A 23,423-nucleotide genomic window follows, 5' to 3' on the forward strand; every position below is an offset into this window, starting at 1 on the left:
ACCATGCTGTGTAATTTGTAGGATTTAAACGACAATAAACCAGAATTTAGAGGGAAAACATACAACGCCAGTGTATGTGAGAATGCTGCTAGTGGTAAGAGACATCTTATCTTAAAATTCATTACTGTGCTGATTTTTAATCAAATGATGAAATGATGAAGATATACTGTTGCCCTGTTGTCAGGTTTGTTGCATTTAAACACTACCGCAAACGCATTAAAACATTATAGAAGATTGGAGAACAAATACACGTTGGTTATACGATAATAAGAAAACAATAGTGATATCAAACTTTAAAGTTTTTAAAGTTTGATTGTTCAAGGATACACTAAGTTTTCAGGTTTGATTTGACAGCAAAGTGTAGAAAATGATAATTTTTTTTGATATTTTGTATTCTTACAAATATATCATTTTGGATGTAAATTATCTTATAAAATTTAATGTCCAAATTTAACACATTACATTATTTTGATTTCAGGTACCAATGTTACAGTTGTCTCTGCAACAGATGCAGATAAAACAGCTCCGAATAATAAATATTCCTACTTTATTGAAAAGGGTGGGTCAGATCAATTCACTTTAAATGGCAAGACAGGAGAAATAAGCGTTCAAGTGGGAGCAAACCTTGACAGGGAAATCAAATCTAAATACACTCTAACAGTTATTGCAATAGACAAAGGGGATCCTCAGAATACTGGAACAAGTACAGTGTTTATTAGTTTGACCGATGAAAATGATACTCCTCCTCGTTGGTTGAACTTACCTAACACAACTACCGTAAAGGAAAATACTACAGAACCCGCTATATTCAAATGTATAGGAGATGACTCCGACATCAACCATACTTTAGTCTACTCAATTAGGATAAAAGAAGCCTTAGATAGCAATGGCAACCTTGTAAATTTCTCTTTGATTAAGGTAGGATGCATGGATTTTTTTGTTTTTGTTTTGCCTAAATATTTGAATTCCAGTAGAATGAAAGAAAAAAAGAAATATTGGTAATTGTCTAAATTTTTTTTACAGATTCTGCAGGGAAATATCTCTATCAACAGTACCACGGGGGTTGTGTCTGTGAATAATCTAGATGCAGAAGTGGCAGTGACAATAAGGCTTACAGTTACTATCAACGACACTTCAACAACAAAAAATGACCCAAATGCCAAAAGTATGTTGAAAATATTTTGATTTAAAATGATGAAGGGAACTGAAAACTTTTTATGCAATAAAATAAACAAATACCTATCATTACTATAACTGACAGTTAAATTAAATGGATATAAACTGTAACATAAAGTTTTATTCACCTCCACACCAAACGTTTGTCGTTGAAAGATTGATTTTTTAATCCTGATTCAACGTTCTCAACAAATTTAATTATTAACACACTTCTTCACAAGTATGAATATACTTATTTAATTAGCACCGACAAGCATTTCTATGTGCATTTTAAGATATTTCTGTTTGTGTTGAATCATTTATCAACAGAGTTTAAGAGCCCATATAGTAGGCTTTTAAGCGAAACATCAATGCTCCTAGTTTATATATATATATATATATATATATATATATATATATATATATATATATATATATATATATATATATATATATATATATATATATATAATAAAAAACTTTTAAAACACTGTTTTAAAATATTTCGACCGTGTTACCGGTCTTCATCAGTCGGTGTTTATTGTCTATAGCAACACAACGTAGAACATATACTATGACGTCACAATGTTAATACAGTCTGGCAAGTGACGTCATACAACAATATTGCGCCAAAAAATATGAAATATAGGTGAGAGTCTATAGGAAGCACATTGATAGCCGTAATTAGTACATAAACAAGTAAAATATGTTGGAGGCATGTTGTACATGGCTTTGCGTAGATCAACGCTATTTGTGAATAAATATGTCGCTTGATAGTCCTCGGGAAAACAAAACACTTATTAGGTTAGTTACTGACTCACTACGGAAATATATTGGGTTGATCAATCTCATAGACTGAGGGCAAAACGTATCAAGTTAAAAATCATATCGATTGCAAGTCAAGAAATGTTGTTTATGGGGTGTTTTGTAAAAAGTGTAACAAAATTGCATATGTTGGGGAAACGGGGGTGACTTTATATCAAAGACATGTTTTAAATTTGTCACTGATCAGGAGAGAAACTAACGACCCTGTAGCAATGCATTTTTATACTGACGAACATACAGTTGAGGATTATTCTGTAATAGGTATCGAAAAATTGTACAAAGATGAAACTTACAGAAAATTCAGAGAAAATTTGTGGAAGAAAAAATTAAATACTTATATGCCTTTTGGTATCAACAAAAGGGAACATTATTGTCTTTAGACTACATTATTACTAGTTTGTATAGACATTTCCTTTTTTTTATGTCCCGTTATCTATACATTTTTCATATTTTACTTGTTTATGTACTAATTACGGCTATCAATGTGCTTCCTATAGACTCTCACCTATATTTCATATGTTTTTGGCGCAATATTGTTGTATTTTTGCATTCCCATTGTTCTTTCCCACTGTAAGCCCATACGGAGGAGCTGCAATTATTTTTCTATAATCGCAATTGCTCTGTCTGTATACTATGACGTCATAAAGGTGTAACGTTATATATACTTTTCCATGACGTTATAGATTTAAACCACTATACGATAAATCAAGTGTTTTTCTCCAACTCCATAAAATTGATGTATTTAATATTAAAACATGTTTTATAATAACATTTTAAAGGAATTACTGTTATAACATATCATTGATTCTGTTAACAAATCTATGTGAATTAAAAAGATACATTACAGTCTGAATGTTTATTTTTGATGCAATAGCTAAATGTCAAGGTCTAGGCTAATACAGGGTATTTGCAAGTGGTAAAATGCAAATATAAGTAATAAACAACGATTATTTAGTGAACATGGCGTTATGAATAGCAACTGCTCTGCTGGCATATTTTCCATGATGCGCTAGCGCGCATCATGGAATATGCCAACAGAGCAATTGCTATTCATAACGCCATGTTCACTAAATAACGTTGTTTATTTCTTAAATGACGTCACTTGCCAGACTGTATTAACATTGTGACGTCATAGTATATGTTCTACGTTGTGTTGCTATAGACAATAAACACCGGCTGATGAAGACCGGTAACACGGTCGAAATATTTTAAAACAGTGTTTTAAAAGTTTTTAATTTAAGGAATGAATTCAAAATTTATTTGTTTTATACGATATAAAATGGTTTGGGGCAGTTTACGCTTTATAAACCGCGAAGCGGTTTATAAAAAAGCGTAAACTGTTACAAACCATTTTATATCGTACAAAGCTAATAAATTTTGAATTCATTGCTTATAATTTAATTTTTTTATTATTCGTTGTATATATAAACGGTCATTTTACCTTTAAAATGACGTAAAAGTGTACAAAATTCAAACGTAACGTCAGGCGTATTGATACATTTTAGACGTTAGTCTTCCTATGACGTAGGCAACATTCTTTATACGATATAAAATAATTTTTTAGCCAATCAGAAAGCGCGTTACAACCAGAATTAAATTATTATTCATTGAAAAAGAGACTCTGGATATATATATGTATATATATATATGTTGTCAATGACGTCGTGTTTTTAAAGTTCATTATGACGTCACAATGTACATCAAGGTAGCGATGGCGTGAACTTAATCAATGCAGTTAAGCATAAAATGTAAGCAATGCATCTATTTTCGATTAAGTTTCGGGTTAAATATTTTAATAAAATAGTCCTCTTTTGTGGTTCGGGCGATTTCATTTGAAGTCCACATTTTGTAAAACGGAAATATTTTAAATGTTCCCTTTCCACACTTCGCAAAATGTTCGGAACATGGAGTGTTTCTCACTGTTTCGTCCTTTATTTGTTGTTTGTGGACTCTCACTCGGGCGTTGAGCTGGTTAGTCTGGCCAATATAATTTTCTCCACATGTTGGACAAGTCGCACAATATATCAAATTAGATGATTTGCAGTTCATATATATATATATAAATGAAGACTAGTATTTATTAATAAATAAATATACTATCACAATGCAAGTGCATCACCGCATGCACAAAAGTATTAAAGTATATGCTAAAATGGTACCCAAGAAGATGCGTACAACATATAAGCAGATAGCAGCAAATTGAATGATATATCAGTCATTCAACTGCTATATATACAAATGTAATTAATCATTAAAATAATCCGATTTTAAAATTTGTACTCATTCGGACGTCTAAAAACAAGCAGGCGTTAAAACATGTATTGTTATGAAGAATATACAGATTTCAAATACAGTATTTAAATTTTTAAAGATTCAAATTCAAAATAAAGATGACCAATGTACATGAACAAATCCTGCAAGTGAAAAAACTCGGTTTTTAAATGTTTTAATATATTTGTTTTAATCTAAACATTTATTTTAATCAAGAAAGTTATTGTAATTCCACTTTATTTTGATATTTTAAAAAACATCTTGTAGTCAGTTATCATGGATTTGATTAATACAAAATGCATTAATTTTCATCTTAAAAGACAAACCTAACACATGTTAATTTACTTTTATGCAGATAATTGATTTAACAATGTTATCAATGATGTTTTTGACCATTAAAATATATAATCTTCTTGACATATTTTATGTTTCAAATTTCAGGCGAACTTATAATACAGATCACAGACGAGAACGATAATCCACCAGTTTTTAAAAATGCAACATTTACAACTGAGATATTGGAGAATGCTCGTGACAACACTACTCTACTACCCATAGCAGCGTCCGACATTGACGTCAGTAAAAAATATACAAACATTAGCTACTACATTGATGACAAACAATGTCCATTCTCAATAAATCCAAGTACAGGTACCATTTAAAACAAAATATTCAACTATTAGAAGGGCTTTCTTGTTTGAAAACAAAAACAAAACAAAGTTGTTTTAAATTCTTTTAATAACATGTTTTAGTAATCCTAACAATGGTAAACTTCGAGATGATGAGACACGATCATATTAAAAGATTACTTTTTACATTAACCAACAATTTGGTTTTTAATATATTATGTTAATATCCTAGGTTACGTCACAAAAACAGGAAAACTTGATCGTGAGACGAAACCATTTTGGATAATAACAATTCGAGCATCAGATTCCAAATATAACGCTACAGCTGAACTTAATGTTACTGTCTTAGACTTTAATGACAATACGCCGTTTTTTCTTAATGAATCATACATATTTGATGTGACTGAACAAAAATATAGTCAAACACAAATTGGACAGTTTTATGCAATGGATCTTGATGCCGGCCCAAACCAGAACATTACTTACAAGATCACAGGAGGCAATGCTGGATCATATTTTCATATCTCAGATGCAAAGGTAAGTAACATTTATAATCATGATCGTTTGACTGTTAAAAAATAACTTGTGAAAAAAATATAAATATTCCAAAAATATCAACGATGATTATTATGAAGCAATATTAGTTATTAAAGTGACAAACAATATGTTCATGTATGTTTCATATTTATATTTCAGGGTAGCCTGTTTATAAACGGTAATATTGATAGAGAAACTATGCCAAAATTTGAGCTAGTGGTTACAATAAATGACAACCCAATAGAGAAAGCAGATACAAAACGAAATTCAACACACGTGGTCGTGAATATTCTTGACGTTAATGATAACGCACCAGTTTTTACTTCTAATTCTAAACAACGAATTAGAGTAAAGGAAACCACACAATTAGGAACCGTGGTCAAAACAGTATCAGCGACAGACAAAGACTTTGGCAATAATGGTACTGTTCATTACAGAGTTGAAAGCAACGGTAATGAGTCTTTGGAATTGTTTGTTATAGATAATGTCACAGGTGCAATATCTTTGAATGGAAGTATTAAAGACATGGTTGGTAACTACACATTGGAAGTCCTGGCTATTGACAATGGGTCTCCGCCCATGAACTCCTCTTTGTTGTTAGATATATTTATCTTGGACGAAAACATTCACAGACCAGAAATCACAATGTTACCAAAGGATAGAATAGTCAGCGTTTATGAGGTATTTTTTCCCAATATATAATATGTTCAGATTAAGAATGACATGCTTTTTATAGTATGCTGTCTCATGAGTAAATGTAGAATATGATAGAAATATATTTGACAATATTATATGTTCAATCTTTTGTCGCATGGTTTGTTGATCAATTGTTACTTAATTGTTACATTACTTATCAAAACTGTACAGACATTGTATGAGTTATTACGTGAATTAAAAAACAGATAACACACAATAACTCATACAATGTCTGTACAGTTTTGATAAGTAATGTGATCACTTAAAGGGAACATTTCTTTTAAAATTCTAAAAACAAATTGAGTGCTGTCCATAAAACGTAAACGATCTATCTCACGTTTTTATACCAAATAGAAATATAAAGGAAAATGTTTAAAAGTCTTCTCAAGAACCACTGCACCAGAAAAATCATTATTTACACAAAAGCTTGTATATATAGTAAAGATTCTAAATTATGAAAATCTTGACCCATATACCAAGCAATGACCGAAGGCGGGGTTTAAACTGAACAAAGATATAAAAAATAAAAAAAATATAAATCTTCTTCTTCAGAACCACTGCACCAGATATACCATTTTTTGCACAAAAGCTTGTATATATAGTGAAGATTCTATATTATAAAAATCTTGACCCATAGACCAAACCTAGGGCCGAAGGCGGGGTTTAAAGATGATCAAGGATATAAAAAGGAAAACAAATCTTCTCGAGAGAGCTACTGCACCAGAAATGCCAATATTAACACAAAAGCTTGTATATATAGTGAAGATTCTAAATTGTAAAAAATCAACCGGGGCCCCAGGTGGGGTTTAAAATTTAACATAGAAATGTATTGGAAAAATATTTAAAATATTCTTATAAAGAACCAAAATACAACAGTTTGGGATATTACGAGGCATGCATCTTTGAGAAATGTAAATTATAAATTGTTAAAATCGTGGCTCCCGGACTTAAACTTGGGAACCAAGAGTTCTTCAAAGTTAAACATAAAAATATATAAGAAACATGTTTAAAACTTGTCTCCAGAACTACAATGTAACAGTTTGTGATCCTACAATACAGAAAATTCTAAATTGTAAAAGCCTTGACCCCTGATCAACACTAAGGCCCCAGAAAGGGTTCAAAGTTTTACATGAAAGGATATTGGGAAATGTTTTTTTTAAATTCTTCCCAAGAACTACAATGCTACCGTTTGTGAGATTAAATACACGCATCTTCAAATTAGATTCTACAGTGTGGACGTTGTGACCCCCGGACAAATACTGGATCTCCAGAAGGGGTTCAACGTAGTATTAAATAGGGAATACATATAGGGGAAATGTTCAAAAATCTTTCAAGAACTACAGTGCAGCTGTGTGGAATAACTATGAAAGAATCTTTGCCTATAGTAGATTTCAAATGATAAAATCCTAACCCCAGACTCATATTTGGGTCCAAAGAGAAATTCAAAATTGAACATAGAAGTTTATAAGAAAAATGTTTAAAAATCTTCTTCTCAAGAACTACAATGCTTCTATTTGTTTGATTACTATTCAAGCCTCCTTAAATAATGTAGATTATAGATTAACAAAGCTGTGACCACCGGACTGAAATGGGGCCTCAAAGGGGTCAAAGTTTAACATAGAAGTATATAAAGAAACATATTTAAAAATCTTTCACGAGAACTACAATGCTACAGTTTGTGTGATTACTATGCATGCATCTTTGGATAACGTAGATTCAATATTTTTAAAACTGTGATCCCCGGACGAATCCTATGACCCTAAAAGGGGTTCAAAGTTTAACATTAAAGTATAGAGGGACATGTTTAATCAAAGTACTGGAGTACTGGCGGGAGTTGATTTTATCGATTATTATTTATCTGAAAATCAACAATATGTTATTTTGCTTGGCAGGTAGTTTATAAGCTGTATTTGAATTACGCACATTTTTATATTATGAATTCTCCGACTTTTCCGACAAAAATTTCGAGAAAACCTCTTATGAATCATGTAGTGTAATATTTTAAAATAGAATTGATTTCATCAAACTATGTATCGGTATTCGAAATATTTCAAAAGTTGAATGGATCCAACCAATAATGAACTCTAGTCTCGTGCAACCAGATGCTCAGCTGTCTCCATTAATCTTCGACAAGTAAGAGATACCGGGTCATGTTATACCTTGATGATGCGACCTCTAAATATGGATTGACTCTCTGCTTGTCGGAGATGTACGAAGACAGCCGATGGTTGAACGAGACTATATTGAACTCTGGCGTAGGAATACACACGAATGCAAAAAACTTCTAAATTGTTCGTACTATTTAAAATCTGACTATTTCCAAGGTATTTATAAATAAGTTTTCTTGTTTAAAAAATGCTTTAGCGTACATTTCATCGAATTTATGGATTATTTTCAAGAACTAAGTCTTGTCAGCGGTGATGATTTGTGCTTAGGTTCAAACACTGTTTCATTTTCGGTTTGCCAGAGTAACTGCATAAGAGAGTTAATTAAAATCAACTACAAAAAATCTTCTTCTCGAAATCTACATTGTTTCAATTTGTCAGATTACTACGTAAGCATTCTCAAATAGTGTAGATTCTAAATTATAAAAGCTGTTACCCTTGATCTAATACTGGTAGCCCAGAATGGCTCCAGAGTTTAGCATAGAAATATAGAGGGAAAATGTTTAAAATTTTCTTCTCAGGAAACATAATACTTCAATTTGTGATATTATTATGGGAGCTTCCTTAAATACATGTAATATAAATTCTAGATTAATAAACCTGTGACCATCGGTCTAATACTGGGGCCCCAAGTGGGGTTCAAAGTTTAACATGGAAATATACAGGAAACATGTTTAAAAATTTTCCTTTCGAGAACTACAATGTACAGTTTGTGAGATTACTATGCAAGGATCCTCAAATAGTGTAGTGAGGTGTAAATTGTTAAAGCCAACCATAAACCACAAACCACGGACCAATACTGGGGTCCCAGAAAGGGGTTCAAAGTTTCAAGCAGAAATTGCATATGACACAACATAGAATTTTACAAGGAATGTTGTTTAGGTGAGCAATATCGCCCTTATGCCTCTTGATCTTTTATCTATGAATTCTGTAAAGGAGCAAACGTTAGTCCATCGACAATGTAAGACGTTTTTCTAATAATATTCATACGTTATTTTGTTGAAGCTTAAGGACCTTGTTTACTCAGGGTTTGAGTCATTGACCTACTTTTTTGAAAGTGAAAAATAGCACTATCATGAAAGGTCTTTAACACATTTAGATGTTTTTTTCATTATCATCAGTGGATTTTTTTCCCATTCTGAGTAATCGTATACCTTAATGGGTCAAAACATGTTATTGTCAGTTACAGAAATATTCATACTTTTGCTAATCAAATGTAGGCCCCTTCTTCTCCCTAGCATAATCTTCACTTAAAAACCTAGCCGGGTTTAGATTTACCGTATAGACGGAGAAATGCCCAAAGCCCATTTTGCATAATATATAACCTGGTTCACAATCGACCTGCTCTAAATCGTCAAATCTCATCAATCAGAATATTATGTTAAGCCATATTCACATTCGTGTCTTAATCTATAGTGAAGTTTTTTATACTATAGAAACAATTATATATAAATAACATATGCTGCTGTTGATTTTGTCAATTTTTATTTAAAGAAACTAATGAGTTCATAGTAAATGTGTAATATTTAACCTATTTTATTGATTATGCTTTGTTGAAAAATATTAAACGAAAGAGAGAGAGAGAGAGAGAGAGAGAGAGAGAGAGAGATTTTAGATAAATAATTGACATGTATAAAATATTCTATTGATCATGAAACACTGGGTTTTTAAATGACATCATTTACTAATCATAAAATAACCGATCATCTTGTTAACTATTACTGAGTGTACATATACACATAATTTTTTGCAGTGTGCCAAAAAAGGTACGAAAGTAACAGCAATAAATGCAACTGATGAAGATAAGGACTACAACAATCAACTAATTAAGTATGAATTTCTCTATTCAAATTCGTCAACTGGACAACGCTTTCAGTCCTTTAGTATTGACAATAAAACTGGATTCATTACGCTCATTGGAAGTTTAGATCGTGAAGAGAAACAATCATTCAAGGTATTTTATTAAATAACCAGAATATATTTTCATTTTTATAAAAATCACTGCATGTAAAACTATTGTTTTATGTGTTTTGAACACTTTAAAGATGAATCTGAATGAAAATTTACAGTCAGATATGATTGATTTTTGATGTCATTTCAAATGGCTGAAAAAAGTTAATTGTGCTGTATGTTTCAATTGATTAAAGTATTTTAACATACATGTACCGCAGATATAAATTTAATGTATTATATATAGATTAATGTCAGATGCACAGACCACGGAGAACCGCCTTTATTTACAACCTCACCTGATATAATTATCCAAGTCATAGATGTCAATGACAATCCTCCTGAATTTCTTACAAATGTAACAAAAGTGAACATAAAAGAAAATCAGACAAATATAATTGTCACCGAGGTGTCAGCTATTGACAAGGATTCTATGGCAGTTATCCAATACGCCATCAAAGGTAATTTTAGATTAGGGTATTTTCGTCTTAGAATATTATATGATAAAATTATAGAATTTTCCATAGTTGAAAGTCTTTTTAAATGAGGTATTAAGATGTTTTCTACACACTTGGTTCTCTAATTTTTTTTTTTTAATTTAGAAGGCAAGTTTTCGAATTTCTTCAAAATCAATGATTCCTCCGGTGAAATAGCAATAGATCAACCTTTGGATAGGGAAAATATGGCAAATGATGAAATATATCTGATGATCGAAGCAACTGACGTCACTAAACCCAATATTTTGTCTGAATGCGATAATATCAAATTGCAAAACAATACGACAGTACAGATGGAAGTTGTTATAACAGTACAGGATATAAATGACAATCCTCCAATTTTCAAGAACTCTCAATTTTCGAAAGGAATTCTGAGAAACACAAAGTTTGAAACGGTTGTCATTGATTTGACGGTAAGATTTGCATATCAAAATATAGAATATTCAAGCTGTGTATGTACATTTTTATGTAGAGACAGAACTCTGAAAATTGACAGAATTAAAAATAAAACTGTAAATGCCGAAATGATTGTTTGGCTAAATTTTTCTAATTTCTATTGAAAAATTAACTATACACAATAAATACCTTTTTCAATATGAAATGCAACTACAGAAAAGAAAACGAGATTTGCATTGATGCAATGCTAAGATTATTCTCAATTTACTACAGGAAGTTGTGATAGACAATGACAGCTCTACAGAGAATCGTAAACACAAATTCTTTGCTACAAACATTTCATATACAGGAACATTGAAACTAGAGCTTAAAGACAAAACCTTCAAAACAAATTGTGGCGAGGCTTTTTGCGTCAACGCAAATGGTACAGTAGTGACAAATTTTGTGATATCTGACACAATGAAAGGAGTGGCAAAACTGCAACTTGTTGCAAATGACTCTGCAGGAAGCACAACAGCCTCATTAAAGGTAAAAAGAAACCTTTATGACATTATCGTTTAAAGCACAGGTTGAAATAAAACTACCAATATTAACTTATTTTAAAAGTATAATTTGCGTATTTTTAGATATATGTGATCGGAGATTCACAGGTTGTAGCAATGCATATTATTAAAACAAAACCACAAGTTGATGAAATAAAATTCGACGTACTTAGGTAAGACCTACATCAATAGTAACATTCGATCTAGTCAACAATTCAAAATTACAATATACCTCAAACAAATGTTTCTTACAGTAATTCTGTAGAGTTTTGTATGTCGTTAACACTGATATGATGACTATTTTACAGCATGTATTCAAAGATTCTTGGATATGATTGCGTATTTGATGAAATGGAAACTTACATGAAGGAAAATGGAGAACCTGACCCATTCACGTATGGAAATAATTACCTTTTAAGTGTTACTATATATTTTGTAAATCGTGTGCATATCTTATCCAGTCTTAAGAAATCATAAAATTAAAAACAAATCCATTGAATTAATTTTATTTAATTTATTGTCCCTTTGTATTAATACGTTGTTGTTATAAGAAATTAGAACAAACATGAATTAAAGCCCATTGATATAAAAAAAAAATAAAAAAAAAGATTAGTAGTGAACAAATTTTCACGTAGTTACAAAATATAATGGACAATTGATTTTAAGGTTTAATTACAGCTAATATAATTGAAATACGAATAATCTGAAAAATCCCCTCAATCTTTCACCAATGAGTACTAATTGAAAGTACAAAGTTATATAAATCACTTGGGCTGTCCCTCATATGCTAGAGTCGAATTATATGCACTTATAATGCAAACTAATAAACATCATTCTTAGTTAAATGGATAAAAAATTTAATTCACCATGAAACCTATGGCAGATTAAATCTATGCAATTTTTCTACCGTTTCTATATTTATGTTATTTCTTTTTAAATTTTTTTTAGAACATTACTTAAATTTCATGTGGTGAACAGAAAAACTGACGAAGTTCTAGAGGCCACCAATGTAGTGACGTATGCAGTATCTATGCTTTTAATTTTAATTTTCGTGACAACAACATTTATTCTTACAATTGCTATGAATGTTTCGTTTATACATGTGTAAAGCTGCAACTACTTACAATGAAGTTCTGAAAAGTGATCTTTTAGATTTTTAATTACACGCAATCTTATATTTAAGTCTGTAATACTTGTCATGCTGCGTATATTTTTAAATTGTAGAAACGTTGAATAAATTTTTTTATAATCTGTTTCAGAAAAATTGACAGATTAAAAGGCGATGCTCTAGCGGAGGCAAGGAACAAATACTCAATTCAATCTATAAGTGTAAGTTGGGCTCGCAAACATTGAGGATTATTTACTAATTCAAGAAAAAATCAAACGGATAAAACTCTCATACCAAATAAGTGAACTTTCTCTAAGCCATTTCTTTTGAATCGTATCAATAATAAAACAATTTATTCACAGGATATGCAGTCTCAAAGAAATGTCCAATCATTCAAAATAAAAGAAACGTATATTTTGATTGCTGTCATATCTCTGATGTCATTGGTTTTGTGCATTGTTATTTACTTTTACATTAAGAGTACTCAAAGGTAAGCAAGTAGGATGTCTCATGTCACTAAAGAATACAATTTATTGAAAGTCAAATTAATTCATAGTTTAAATATGATTTGATATTTAACTGACACATACCTTACCATTGCTTTTTTTGATTTAAAAAAAAACCCAGGAAGGCGGCAGCTATTAGCACAGTTAGAACATTTTATTATAATTCTAAAATTAAAGAAAATATCTCTTTGTTTTCGTGTTGAATAATTTAAATCAAAACAAAATTAGGCTTATCTCTGTTTCTATATTAAAAAAAAGATAAATTAATATGAAAAAAAACTTTTTCTTTGTTTTCTGTTACTATTAAGGTTTACAACAAATCTTCTTTTTCAGATACAAGACGAAACTAAAAGCAGCCAATGTGCCAACAGTGGGTATGCAGACTTACATTGAAATATATCTTCATTCATTGCCCACCATAACCATTCCATAATTGCAGTTTGAGTACGGAATTTAACTAACGATTGTTCCATATTTTCAGATTCCAAAAAAGAGAATAAACAAAGTCTTTATCTACCGGGTAGTAACGTATATTCAAACACGTAAGTTTTCATATGTACATTAGACTTAAATATTCGGTATAATTGCGCTATTGGTCGGATGAGTATGCGAGTACATTCCTTGTTAACAAATTATCAGAAAATGACATATATTGCAAAAATTATGTATTACTACACGTTTTAAAAATAAAAGATATACTTAAAAAGAAATGACGATGTTATTCATCTCAACCTAGTTTCTGAAGTTCCTACTGTACATACGTCTCTAAGATGACTTTTTACATGTCTATAAAGCAAACTGATCAAGGCACAGACACAAGTTTGCCTACTAATTTGCAACAGTGTTGAAAAAATCAATAAGCCGTTTATTCAATATAGTTTGTCCTCCATGGTTTGCCTCTCAATATTTCTACTACTCTGAAACAATACTATAATGTTATTAAGCATATCTGTTTACCTGTTGACATTTATCATTTTAAACAACTATTTATAATTAACATTTTATCATAACCGAGAAATTAAGAGTACATACATCAATGCAAACAATGTTGAAATGCAATAACAAAATAACCCACGCACAATATACTAGCACCAGTAGTTTTATATTTTTTGAATATGATTTACAATTTTCATTATGGTAAAGTTATGGTTCTAAACCAAAACGTTTATATGTGAACTTATAGAACAGTATCAAATTTTGTTAAAAATATAGCTTGAGTATAATTGATTTTCAAATTTCATTGATAAAGGAAAAATCCATTAATGAATAAAGACGAAGAACTTAAGAGAAGTATGGAAAACTTAGACAAAATGGATAACGGAAGCATATGTGGAAGGTAATTTAACAGAAATAAAAAAAATATAAAGTTTAGATACTTAAGATAGACTTGATGTGATTTTTTTAACAAAATATTTTCCATGAAAACAGATTCTAATTCTATGACAAATACTATGTTATATAGCGATGATTCAATGGACCCAAGCGATTTTGAATATGCAAAACACAACATGGCTTTTGATAGCCGTTTGGAAGATAAGGAAGTCGTAATGGATATGTTCGAAGAAGACGGACCTATGGCCGAGAATGACAATCCCCTCGCGCTGGCCCTCAGTCAACACGAACGACAGAAGAATGCCAGGAACTCTTCGAAAGGCAGAATATCGGAAATGAGCGAACAAAACCCCCAGTATGAAAATTTAGAAACAACTGAAGTGTAATAAAACTGCACAAATATGCATAAGTTAAGTGCATGTGACAGAGGGAAAATGGATTGTTATTTTACACAAGGACGAACAAATTAATAAAGAATATAATAATTTTATTTTCCCAATTAATTTTTGCATTTTCAAGTTAATAAAATTAGTGCCTTAATATTTTGTCACTTTTTACATGAATTATCGATTTTTTTTCTTGTATCTGTTAGTTCTTTTTGTTAATATTACTTTGTTGCTTTTTTCTTATTAATGAATGTTAGAATGCATGCATGCAAGAATGTTGTCATTATATTCGAGTATATCGAACTCATAATGAACAGAAGTGTTTAAATGATCACTATATTATTGGCTAATTATATAATTGTAATACTCTGTCTTTTAAATGTAAAGAAATGTGTATGGAAATTCTGATATAAAGGAATTAAATGGAATTGTAAACATAGGACTATGTGCGGATTTTGTGCATTTTTGCCCCCATAATCAACATTTTATAAAGAGCTTTAAAAATAAGGCGAAAGATAGTTAAAAGCATATTGAAAATAAAGTTGTAAAAGGTTATCACTACAGTGACGTCATAATGTAGAAATGACGTCATAAAGATTGCCTTATTTTGATAAATTGATGAAAAATATTGGTGTTTTCCGATGGTTTTTCGACTGGGAAACGTCGAACGCAGGCTTGCTGAAGTACCAGTTTTTAGTATAATGTGTATAACTTTCTGAAGAAAAGTATATGTTAAAATCTTACTTTAGCAGAACTGCGTTCTATACTTCTTTATGCAGAATATAAAGCAAAAATGAGAATATTTTCATTGTTTGCAAATTTGCAGGAATTTGGTCATTTTTAAAAGTGACGTCATTGATAACAGCAAATAAGCAATGACAACTAAAATCAAGATAAAGGAAGGAGTCTTCTCGCTATCAAACATACTTCTTATAATAGGAAATTTATGAAATTTTGACAGAGTCAAACGGATCATATTACCAAATGATTCTATCAGTTGAATCACATTTGACCTTTTTGTTTTAGCATAAAGGTCAGGTCAAGGTCACTACCTTTTTTCCTCAACGTAAAGGATGATAAAAATACGTGTAGCTCTTTGTAGTTCTGTAGACTTTTGTATAAGATTTGAAGATTCTATTTTTCGATGAAATGATAGAATATCAGATTTTCTATTAACATATACTACTAAATTAGAATAAATATTTATACTAAAATTGATATTGCTTAGCCCTCTAATTTTCTGAAATTTTGAAGAAATTTTGATTATTTTTTTATGCTTCCAATAATAAAATATTTCTCATTTTTATGTTTTATGAGGACTTTATATACTAATATAAAATGACAGAAAAGCTAATATATTGACTATTTAATAAGAGAGAAAAACTGATTTCAGTGATTTTTTCTCTCACAAAAATCACTGTAAAGAATGGGCACTTTGAAAAGCTTATAAAAATGTAATTTGATAGGCAAATCATATTTTAAAAACACATTCTGAAACACAAGTATCATATTATTAGTTCACATTAGTAAAAAAAATCCAACATTAATGTTATTGTTTTTAAAATGCTGAATCAGACTCATTATTCTGCAGCAACTCTGAATTGCGAAACATGTGATATTTTCCTACGCCAATATAACGCCAAAAATATTAGATTCTAAACATTGATAAGTTTTTCTATGCCAAGTTGTATGATAGTAAATAAGAAAGTAAAATATACTATTTTATTTCGTTTCATCTTGATTTAATGAACAATTAATCAAATTTACGTCTGACAAGTCAAAAATTAGAAAAGACGCCTTCCTTAAAATGATAGGCATCCTCTGTACAATGATTTTTTAAGATTTGGTTTTTATAAGATACTATTTAAAAATTGGTTGAAATCGGGGGCAGATATTTGAACGTACCGCAAATAGTATATTATAATGAATTTATAGAAAGTTAAACTTTTAATATCCAACAAACTAAACTTTCACTTTTATCCAACCTGATTTATTCCACGTTACCTTAAGATTGCTTAATAATCGTGATTTTTTTTAAACTATGAATATGAATAATATGATAATATGAATCTTATTAAGAAGAAAAGCTCGGTATAAAGATGAAGAAATATATCCCGAATGTAAAGTAAAAGATAGTTGATTTTTTCTTTCTTTTTTTTTTAATAGTAAATGGCAAAAAATCCTTCAAAAGCTTACGGTAGAAGTTCTTGCTTATTAACAGTATATGTAAATCTTCATGTTTTATTAAAATTATTTATACTTTGTAAATTTGGGAAAAAAATAGTTATCAAAGAGTTTTGTTTTGAACGACAAAAAGAGTTAATTTGAAGAAAATTATGTGGTAATTGTTGCGTGCTAAAAATGTTTTTGATTTGCATACTTTTACAGTGTATTTATATCATAATTATCATTTACTGAGGCCATATAAAATTATTTCTGTGCCATGGTAACTTAAAGAACAAATTAAAGTTGGATAATTTTTATTCGAATTATGATTCACGGGCTTTGATTTTAGAATCTAGATTCTAACGTTAGATCTGACACAATGAGAAGAACATGACATACATGTAGTTACTTATTATTAAAAGATTGTTTTTTAATGCCTGGACATTAATAAATATTTCTAAAGGTTTTCACCCTCATTTAATGTGATAATATCCCAAATTCTGATAACAAATACAAAGTCTTTTAAACACAAAAATTTTATTGTGCTTTTATTTCATTGGGCTGGATTAAACGACACTCTAATTATTTAAAAGAAAACAATTAGAAATGTTTGCATCTATAAAAAGACTTTAATTAAAATCTGGCATTTTGAGTGTAAAAATGATCAGAAAACATCTGTTAAAATATAAGTTCATATATGAAAAGAACAGCACTGGGATATGAACTTGAGGGTTAATTGATCAAATCCTGTGAAGCACTAAGGGCGTTTCAGAAGGTTTTATCACGTTCCAACCAAAATCATATCCTTTCAAACTTTTTAACATTGCTCTTTATGACTTATATTTACGTTTTGAGAATGGCAAATTGTTCAAAATTATTAATATTACGGTGATTTTTATGTTTACAATATTGTAACCCTCAAGCAAAAAGTGCATGCGGTTATCATTGTGACATCATACATGTAAAAGGATTTACACAGAATTGATCGTTTTCGTTATTCTATAGCCTCATGAAAGGAGGCATTTTTGTAAATGTATTATTTAAGCATTGAATCATTATATTTTGAAAGATATTGTCTCATAACTGCAGCGGTATGTGCATATAGATTGAGTTACGCGCGCTAGCGCATTATGAAAATTTGCACACACCGCTGCAGTTATGAGACTATATCTTTCAAACAATAATGATTTGATGCTTATATTTATATTTTTTTACATCTTGCCTTGTCTGCAAATGTGATTTATAGGTCAAAATTTCTGTTTTATCCTAAGGGTAAGTTCAAATTAATGGAAGAGCCACTGTAACAGCCACAACCGTGAACTTTGATTCTCGCTTGTGACGTTGCATTTTACAGCGTTCAAAGTTAGTGACGTCATAATAAAACTAGTAATTCTAACCTTTGAGTACCCTGTGTGTGTTACGGCATTATAACTGCAGTGTCTTTTCACACACTTTACATGCAAAAAATATTTGGAATGTAAATATTTAAGCTTTGAATCATTATTTTTTGAAAGATATAGTCTCATAACTGCAACGATGTGTGCATACAAATTGAGAAACACGCGCTAGCGCGTTATGAAAATTTGTATGCACACACCGCTGCAGTTATGAGACTATATCTTTAAAAAAATCATGATTCAATGCTTATATTTACATTTTATTAACTTCTTGCCTTGTCTGCAAATGTGATTTATAGGTCAAAATTTCTGTTTTATCCTAAGGGTAAGTTCAAATTAATGGAAGAGCCACTGTAACAGCCACAAACGTGAACTTTGATTCTCGCTTGTGACGTTTCATTTTACAGCGTTCAACCTTAGTGACGTCATAATAAAACTAGTAATTCTAACCTTTGAGTACCCTGTGTGTGTTACGGTATTATATCTGCAGTGTCTTTTCACACACTTTACATGCAAAATATATTTGGAATGTAAATATTGTCGTAATAGACGATGAAATTACCTGACAAATCCCTCCAGATATAGGCTAAGTTACAGGATATGTAGCAGCACAAGTCTGGCAAGATGGAGGGCAGGGGAGATAATTGCATTAGTCGTTCACGGAAGAGTCGGGCTGTGGTACCACACTCCTCCCCTTCTTGTAGAGCCGATGATATCGGCGAATCCAATAACTATAAATTAGAAAAATCCACACCTCCCAAAAATTATGTCCAGTAATGCTTTAGATTAGACATTTGAATGCTTAACTTCTGCAGTACTCGGTGTGAAATAAATGAAGTTCTGTGAGAGATAGAACCCCTACACAGTAAAAAAAAATCAATTTCAATAGTACTGGAGCAGTATGTGGTGTAAGGAACGAAGAGAGAACCCCCCCCCCCAAAAAAAAAAAATAAAAAAAAAATTGTAAAGTCTTTATAACTGGATGGCCCAGATCACAACACCAAAAATATTGCTGTTATATATACTTTCCCTAAGCACATATGAAAACGCAACGAAAAAAGGTATATACAGAGTTTATCAGTATTGTAGACCATCTACAGGATGAAGGGTTTAGGGGCATCCGTATATGTCCATGGCATTGGCGTTAGCCACCTTCAGGAGGAGTGAGGGTGGAGTGTTCCTGATGAAGGCAACTTGTTTGGCCAGGGACAACACATTCCATGGATGGTTGAGGCGACATCTAGGAGCAGGGGGCAAATACGGAGCTTCAGTCTCCAAAAGAAGTCGCTCTGGTGGTATTAGCGCTACCGTCCTTGGGTCTTGGATTGACTTCATTGTTACTCCAAATTTGGTATGTGGCAGCTTCTTCTGCCACTGACGCAACTCTTGGGCCTCGCCAGTGAAACAGTGGAGGTGGAAAACATGATCCGACCTGTCCATCATCTGGATGGTGGGGAGCGTCTGTGCGGCTGCCTCTTCGGAACCGTCATCTCGACAATGCAAGATCACTGGCTTGCCCAAACTCCTTGCAATCTGGAGGGCCTCAGACAGGAAATCTAGCTGTTTCCACAGTCGAGTGTGCCGACATTCGTGAGGATCACCACAGGGACTGCAGTGGCACTTTTTAGTCAGGTCTACCCCAGCCTCTCCAATTGCACACCATTGTGGTAAGCTAGCAAGCATGCCAAGCTTGTCCAATATTTCGTACGGTGCATCACACACCACGTGAGGATGAAGCCCAAAGGAAACCTTTAGGTACTTGAGGATCCTATTTGTCTATCCCATTTGCACCAATCCTGAGGAAATACGTAATTGGCCACCACCAGCTCCAGGTGCCCTCTGCCTTGTAGGTCTCTCTGAAGATCGTCCCAGTTGGTGTAGCCTGAACGCCCAAGCACTTTGTCTAGGTGAAAGTGGCTATCTACCAGCATGGCGGGTTCCTCATATCGCAATGGTTTGTCTATTGTCATTCCACTGGTCAGCAAGCGGCACTGATGGCTCTGGAAAGCCACTTGGCGTTCTACTGTCTGGGCTCTCAACACGGTGGAAATAACTTGCCAGTGGAGCACGCATGCAATATGGTTCATTGGGGAGACGCTGAACTGTGCAGGCCTGGTAGTGCTATAATGGGCAGAGTAGAACCTCATTAGTTGTAATTCTGCAACTGTGAACTCTCCTGAATCACCACTATGGTAGACGGACAACATATGAAGCAGCTCATCCAAGTCCTCGGCCCCAAACCACTCTCTCAACAAATGTAGGGATCCGTTAAACAGCTGGCACCATTCATGCAAGCTGTCATCATCAAAAGAACGCTGTTCTCCCGTGTGGGACATTGTATGTTTAACGGTCAGGCTTAGGACTGATCCTTCAAGCTGTCTGCATTTCCAACAGGAGAGGCTACCAATCCAGAACCACGGCAAGTGGCTACGCAACACGTGGCGCTTAACGTGCCTGTGGAGGCCTGTGTTACAGATCGTACAGTGGTACTTCCCGGTGTGTGTTGAATGTGTGTCAAAGCATGAAACCCTAGACACTGACTGGGGATTGGGTCCCTTCACATCAGGGACCACTGGTGGTCTAACCGCAGTACTAGAGTCATTTATAAAGCTCATAGCTGTGGTATTGCCCCTTCCAAGGGTATAAGATTCTAGCAACTCCGAGTTTAGGCGTACAGGAGAGACAACATATTCACCTGTTAAGTGGTTTTCTAATTGAACAGGTACTTTAACTATGGTGTTTGGCTGAATACATTGTATCTGGACATAAGAGTTAGGGTGCTGTTTTAGATCCGATATCAGCTTTAATGGAAATGTGTTGTTCTCCAGCGAAATGGTGCACTCCTTAATGTTGACAATTCCATGGTACGCTGCCAGAAAGACGAGTCCTAGTATCATTTCATCATCTTTTGGAACAGCGCAGCAGTCCCAGGAGACATGAAGATTGCCAACTGCAAAACCACCTCCTTTTATCAACCTGCCAAGCATTATCTGGGATCCTATTCCTTTTAACTTGATGAGCTCTTTCGTGGCTAGCTGGTTATATGGGATTAAGCTCTCGTTGATAAGTGTTATCGTTGCAGTTGTATCTATAATAAGCGCCTATAGACTTCCCCCCTTCCATGGTGATATCCAGCTTAATACTTCTTCCTGAAGTACGTCGTATAGTAATAACATGATCAGTTAGGCCACTCTTATCAAAGGTCAAGTGTTGGCCTAATAGCCTGATCCCTTCTTGTTTAAATCCCCTGCTGGTTGGCCTTTAGCTTCGTTGGAACTCTTGCTACGGGTAGGGTAAAGGTAGCGCTGTCCTCTGGCTGCTGATCTACTGAGACTTTGATTTTTCTCAAAGGGAAGGCCTCTTGGTACTAGTGAGCTGCGTCGAACTTGATTCCCGCTGAGTGATTGTTGGACACTAGATGTCAACTTCTCAACTTGGGAGGTAAGTTGGCTGACATGCTCATCCAATGAACAATTGTTTTTATCCTTCTCATTAGACAGCTTGGATTCAGCCCTACAAGGAGAACAATCACGTGTTGGGGACCCCTCCCTGCTAGGAATAGAGACTTGGCGTTGAAAAAAGGCAGTTGCTCCGCTAGCTCCTCTAGTTCCATATAGAGCACGGTAATTGGCAATAGCATTTTTTACATATTTAACTGCTTTTTGCATAGTTGTTGGTTCTCTGTCCATGGCCATCATGGCGGCCTCCTTATCTCGACAGCCAAGTAGAAAAGTTTCTGTTGCAATTTCCTCAATCATGTTTCCTTCACAACTTTCATAGCCATCCAGTACTAAAAAGTAGACGCGCTGTGCAAACTCCTCAACGTTTTCATTTTCCAGCTGCTTAGTGAAGGGTAACTGACGACGAGCAAGAATTGGCACTTCCTTCCTGCTGAATCTCTGCTTGAGGTGCCGTTTAAGGTCTTTGTAGTCGCCATTTTTATTTACTCTCCGGGCGTACTCTAAAGCTACATCTCCTAAACAATCCAGCAGACGAAAAGCTTTCTTGTTTGCAGACCATCCTCTGTGCGCTGCAACTCGCTCAAACTGGTATATGAAAGATTCCCAATTTGGGCTGTCACTACCTTTGAATACCGGCATCGTTTGTATCTGCGGACTTTTACTTCTTGACCTGCTTCTCGAGGTACGGGTCCAATTAGATGAAGCATTATCCGATGATGACGAACTGGTAGAGCGCGATCTGCGTCGCTTGGTTTTCTTTGTCGTTCTACCCCGGCTTGGTTCCCTGGGAGTCTGAGACCCCACAGCACTAGGTTTGTCCTGTGAAGTTTGAGACTCGGAAATAGGTTCTGATGACTGTTTGTCAGATGCTGGTTTTCACTGCTCACAAATCTTTTAGAATTGGCATTGGGCACTTGAGTGCATTTAGAATTTGATTGTATTGGAGAAATGGTTTGGAAATCAGCATTTTCCAGCACCCTATTGATGGGTGTACCTGTTTTAGGCTTTGCTACCTTGAATGGATCAGAGATGAAGCCTGACGAGGGAATTACCGATATCTGACTGTCTTTGATCAGCTTCTGGTCTGTACCTTTGTCCGAAACCTCTTTTGTTGCTTGGTTTTCGCTCTGTGAAAGGGTCAGTGTATTGTCCAGGCTTTCCTCTGCATCCTCAAGTTCAATGTTTAATGCGGTAGGTGTTTTGTACACAGATTTATCCACCTCCGATTTTAGGAGAACTTTTGCCCTCAGAAACTTTACTTCATCATTTAGACGCTTGATGTTTTTGTTCATCTCCATGAAGATTGAGTTAAGCTCTGTGGTGGACAGTGTATTGCTTGTCAACTGCAAAGGTGGATTCGGCGAAGAATCCGCCTTGAGCTTCTTTATACACACAATACCCGCT

General features: G+C 33.2%; 2 protein-coding genes across 2 annotated transcripts in view; one reads left to right on the forward strand and one right to left on the reverse strand.

Annotated features, from left to right (window-relative positions):
* Positions 1-15,434, forward strand: part of LOC128167347 (cadherin-23-like) — a 40,871-nt gene extending 25,437 nt beyond the window's left edge. Inside the window, exons 19-37 of the mRNA XM_052833023.1 lie at positions 22-94; positions 479-918; positions 1,024-1,165; positions 4,693-4,902; positions 5,113-5,417; positions 5,577-6,098; positions 10,032-10,232; positions 10,476-10,689; positions 10,831-11,138; positions 11,395-11,649; positions 11,748-11,836; positions 11,972-12,058; positions 12,612-12,680; positions 12,923-12,992; positions 13,134-13,261; positions 13,611-13,651; positions 13,759-13,819; positions 14,527-14,613; positions 14,740-15,434. Coding sequence (XP_052688983.1) covers positions 22-94; positions 479-918; positions 1,024-1,165; positions 4,693-4,902; positions 5,113-5,417; positions 5,577-6,098; positions 10,032-10,232; positions 10,476-10,689; positions 10,831-11,138; positions 11,395-11,649; positions 11,748-11,836; positions 11,972-12,058; positions 12,612-12,680; positions 12,923-12,992; positions 13,134-13,261; positions 13,611-13,651; positions 13,759-13,819; positions 14,527-14,613; positions 14,740-14,995 — 3,558 coding nt within the window. The 3' untranslated portion in view covers positions 14,996-15,434. The remainder of the gene's footprint in view (positions 1-21; positions 95-478; positions 919-1,023; positions 1,166-4,692; positions 4,903-5,112; positions 5,418-5,576; positions 6,099-10,031; positions 10,233-10,475; positions 10,690-10,830; positions 11,139-11,394; positions 11,650-11,747; positions 11,837-11,971; positions 12,059-12,611; positions 12,681-12,922; positions 12,993-13,133; positions 13,262-13,610; positions 13,652-13,758; positions 13,820-14,526; positions 14,614-14,739) is intronic.
* A 4,234-nt stretch (positions 15,435-19,668) lies between these two features.
* On the reverse strand, positions 19,669-20,705 carry LOC128167352 (3'-5' ssDNA/RNA exonuclease TatD-like). The gene is made up of 2 exons (XM_052833031.1): positions 20,379-20,705; positions 19,669-20,307 (listed from the first exon to the last, which is right to left on the reverse strand). Exons 1-2 carry the CDS (start codon positions 20,703-20,705, stop codon positions 19,669-19,671), a joined length of 966 nt encoding a protein of 321 aa, XP_052688991.1.
* Positions 20,706-23,423: the final 2,718 nt, after the last annotated feature.

The sequence above is a fragment of the Crassostrea angulata genome, chromosome 10, assembly GCF_025612915.1.
Source record: "Crassostrea angulata isolate pt1a10 chromosome 10, ASM2561291v2, whole genome shotgun sequence".
Taxonomy (NCBI): domain Eukaryota; kingdom Metazoa; phylum Mollusca; class Bivalvia; order Ostreida; family Ostreidae; genus Magallana; species Magallana angulata.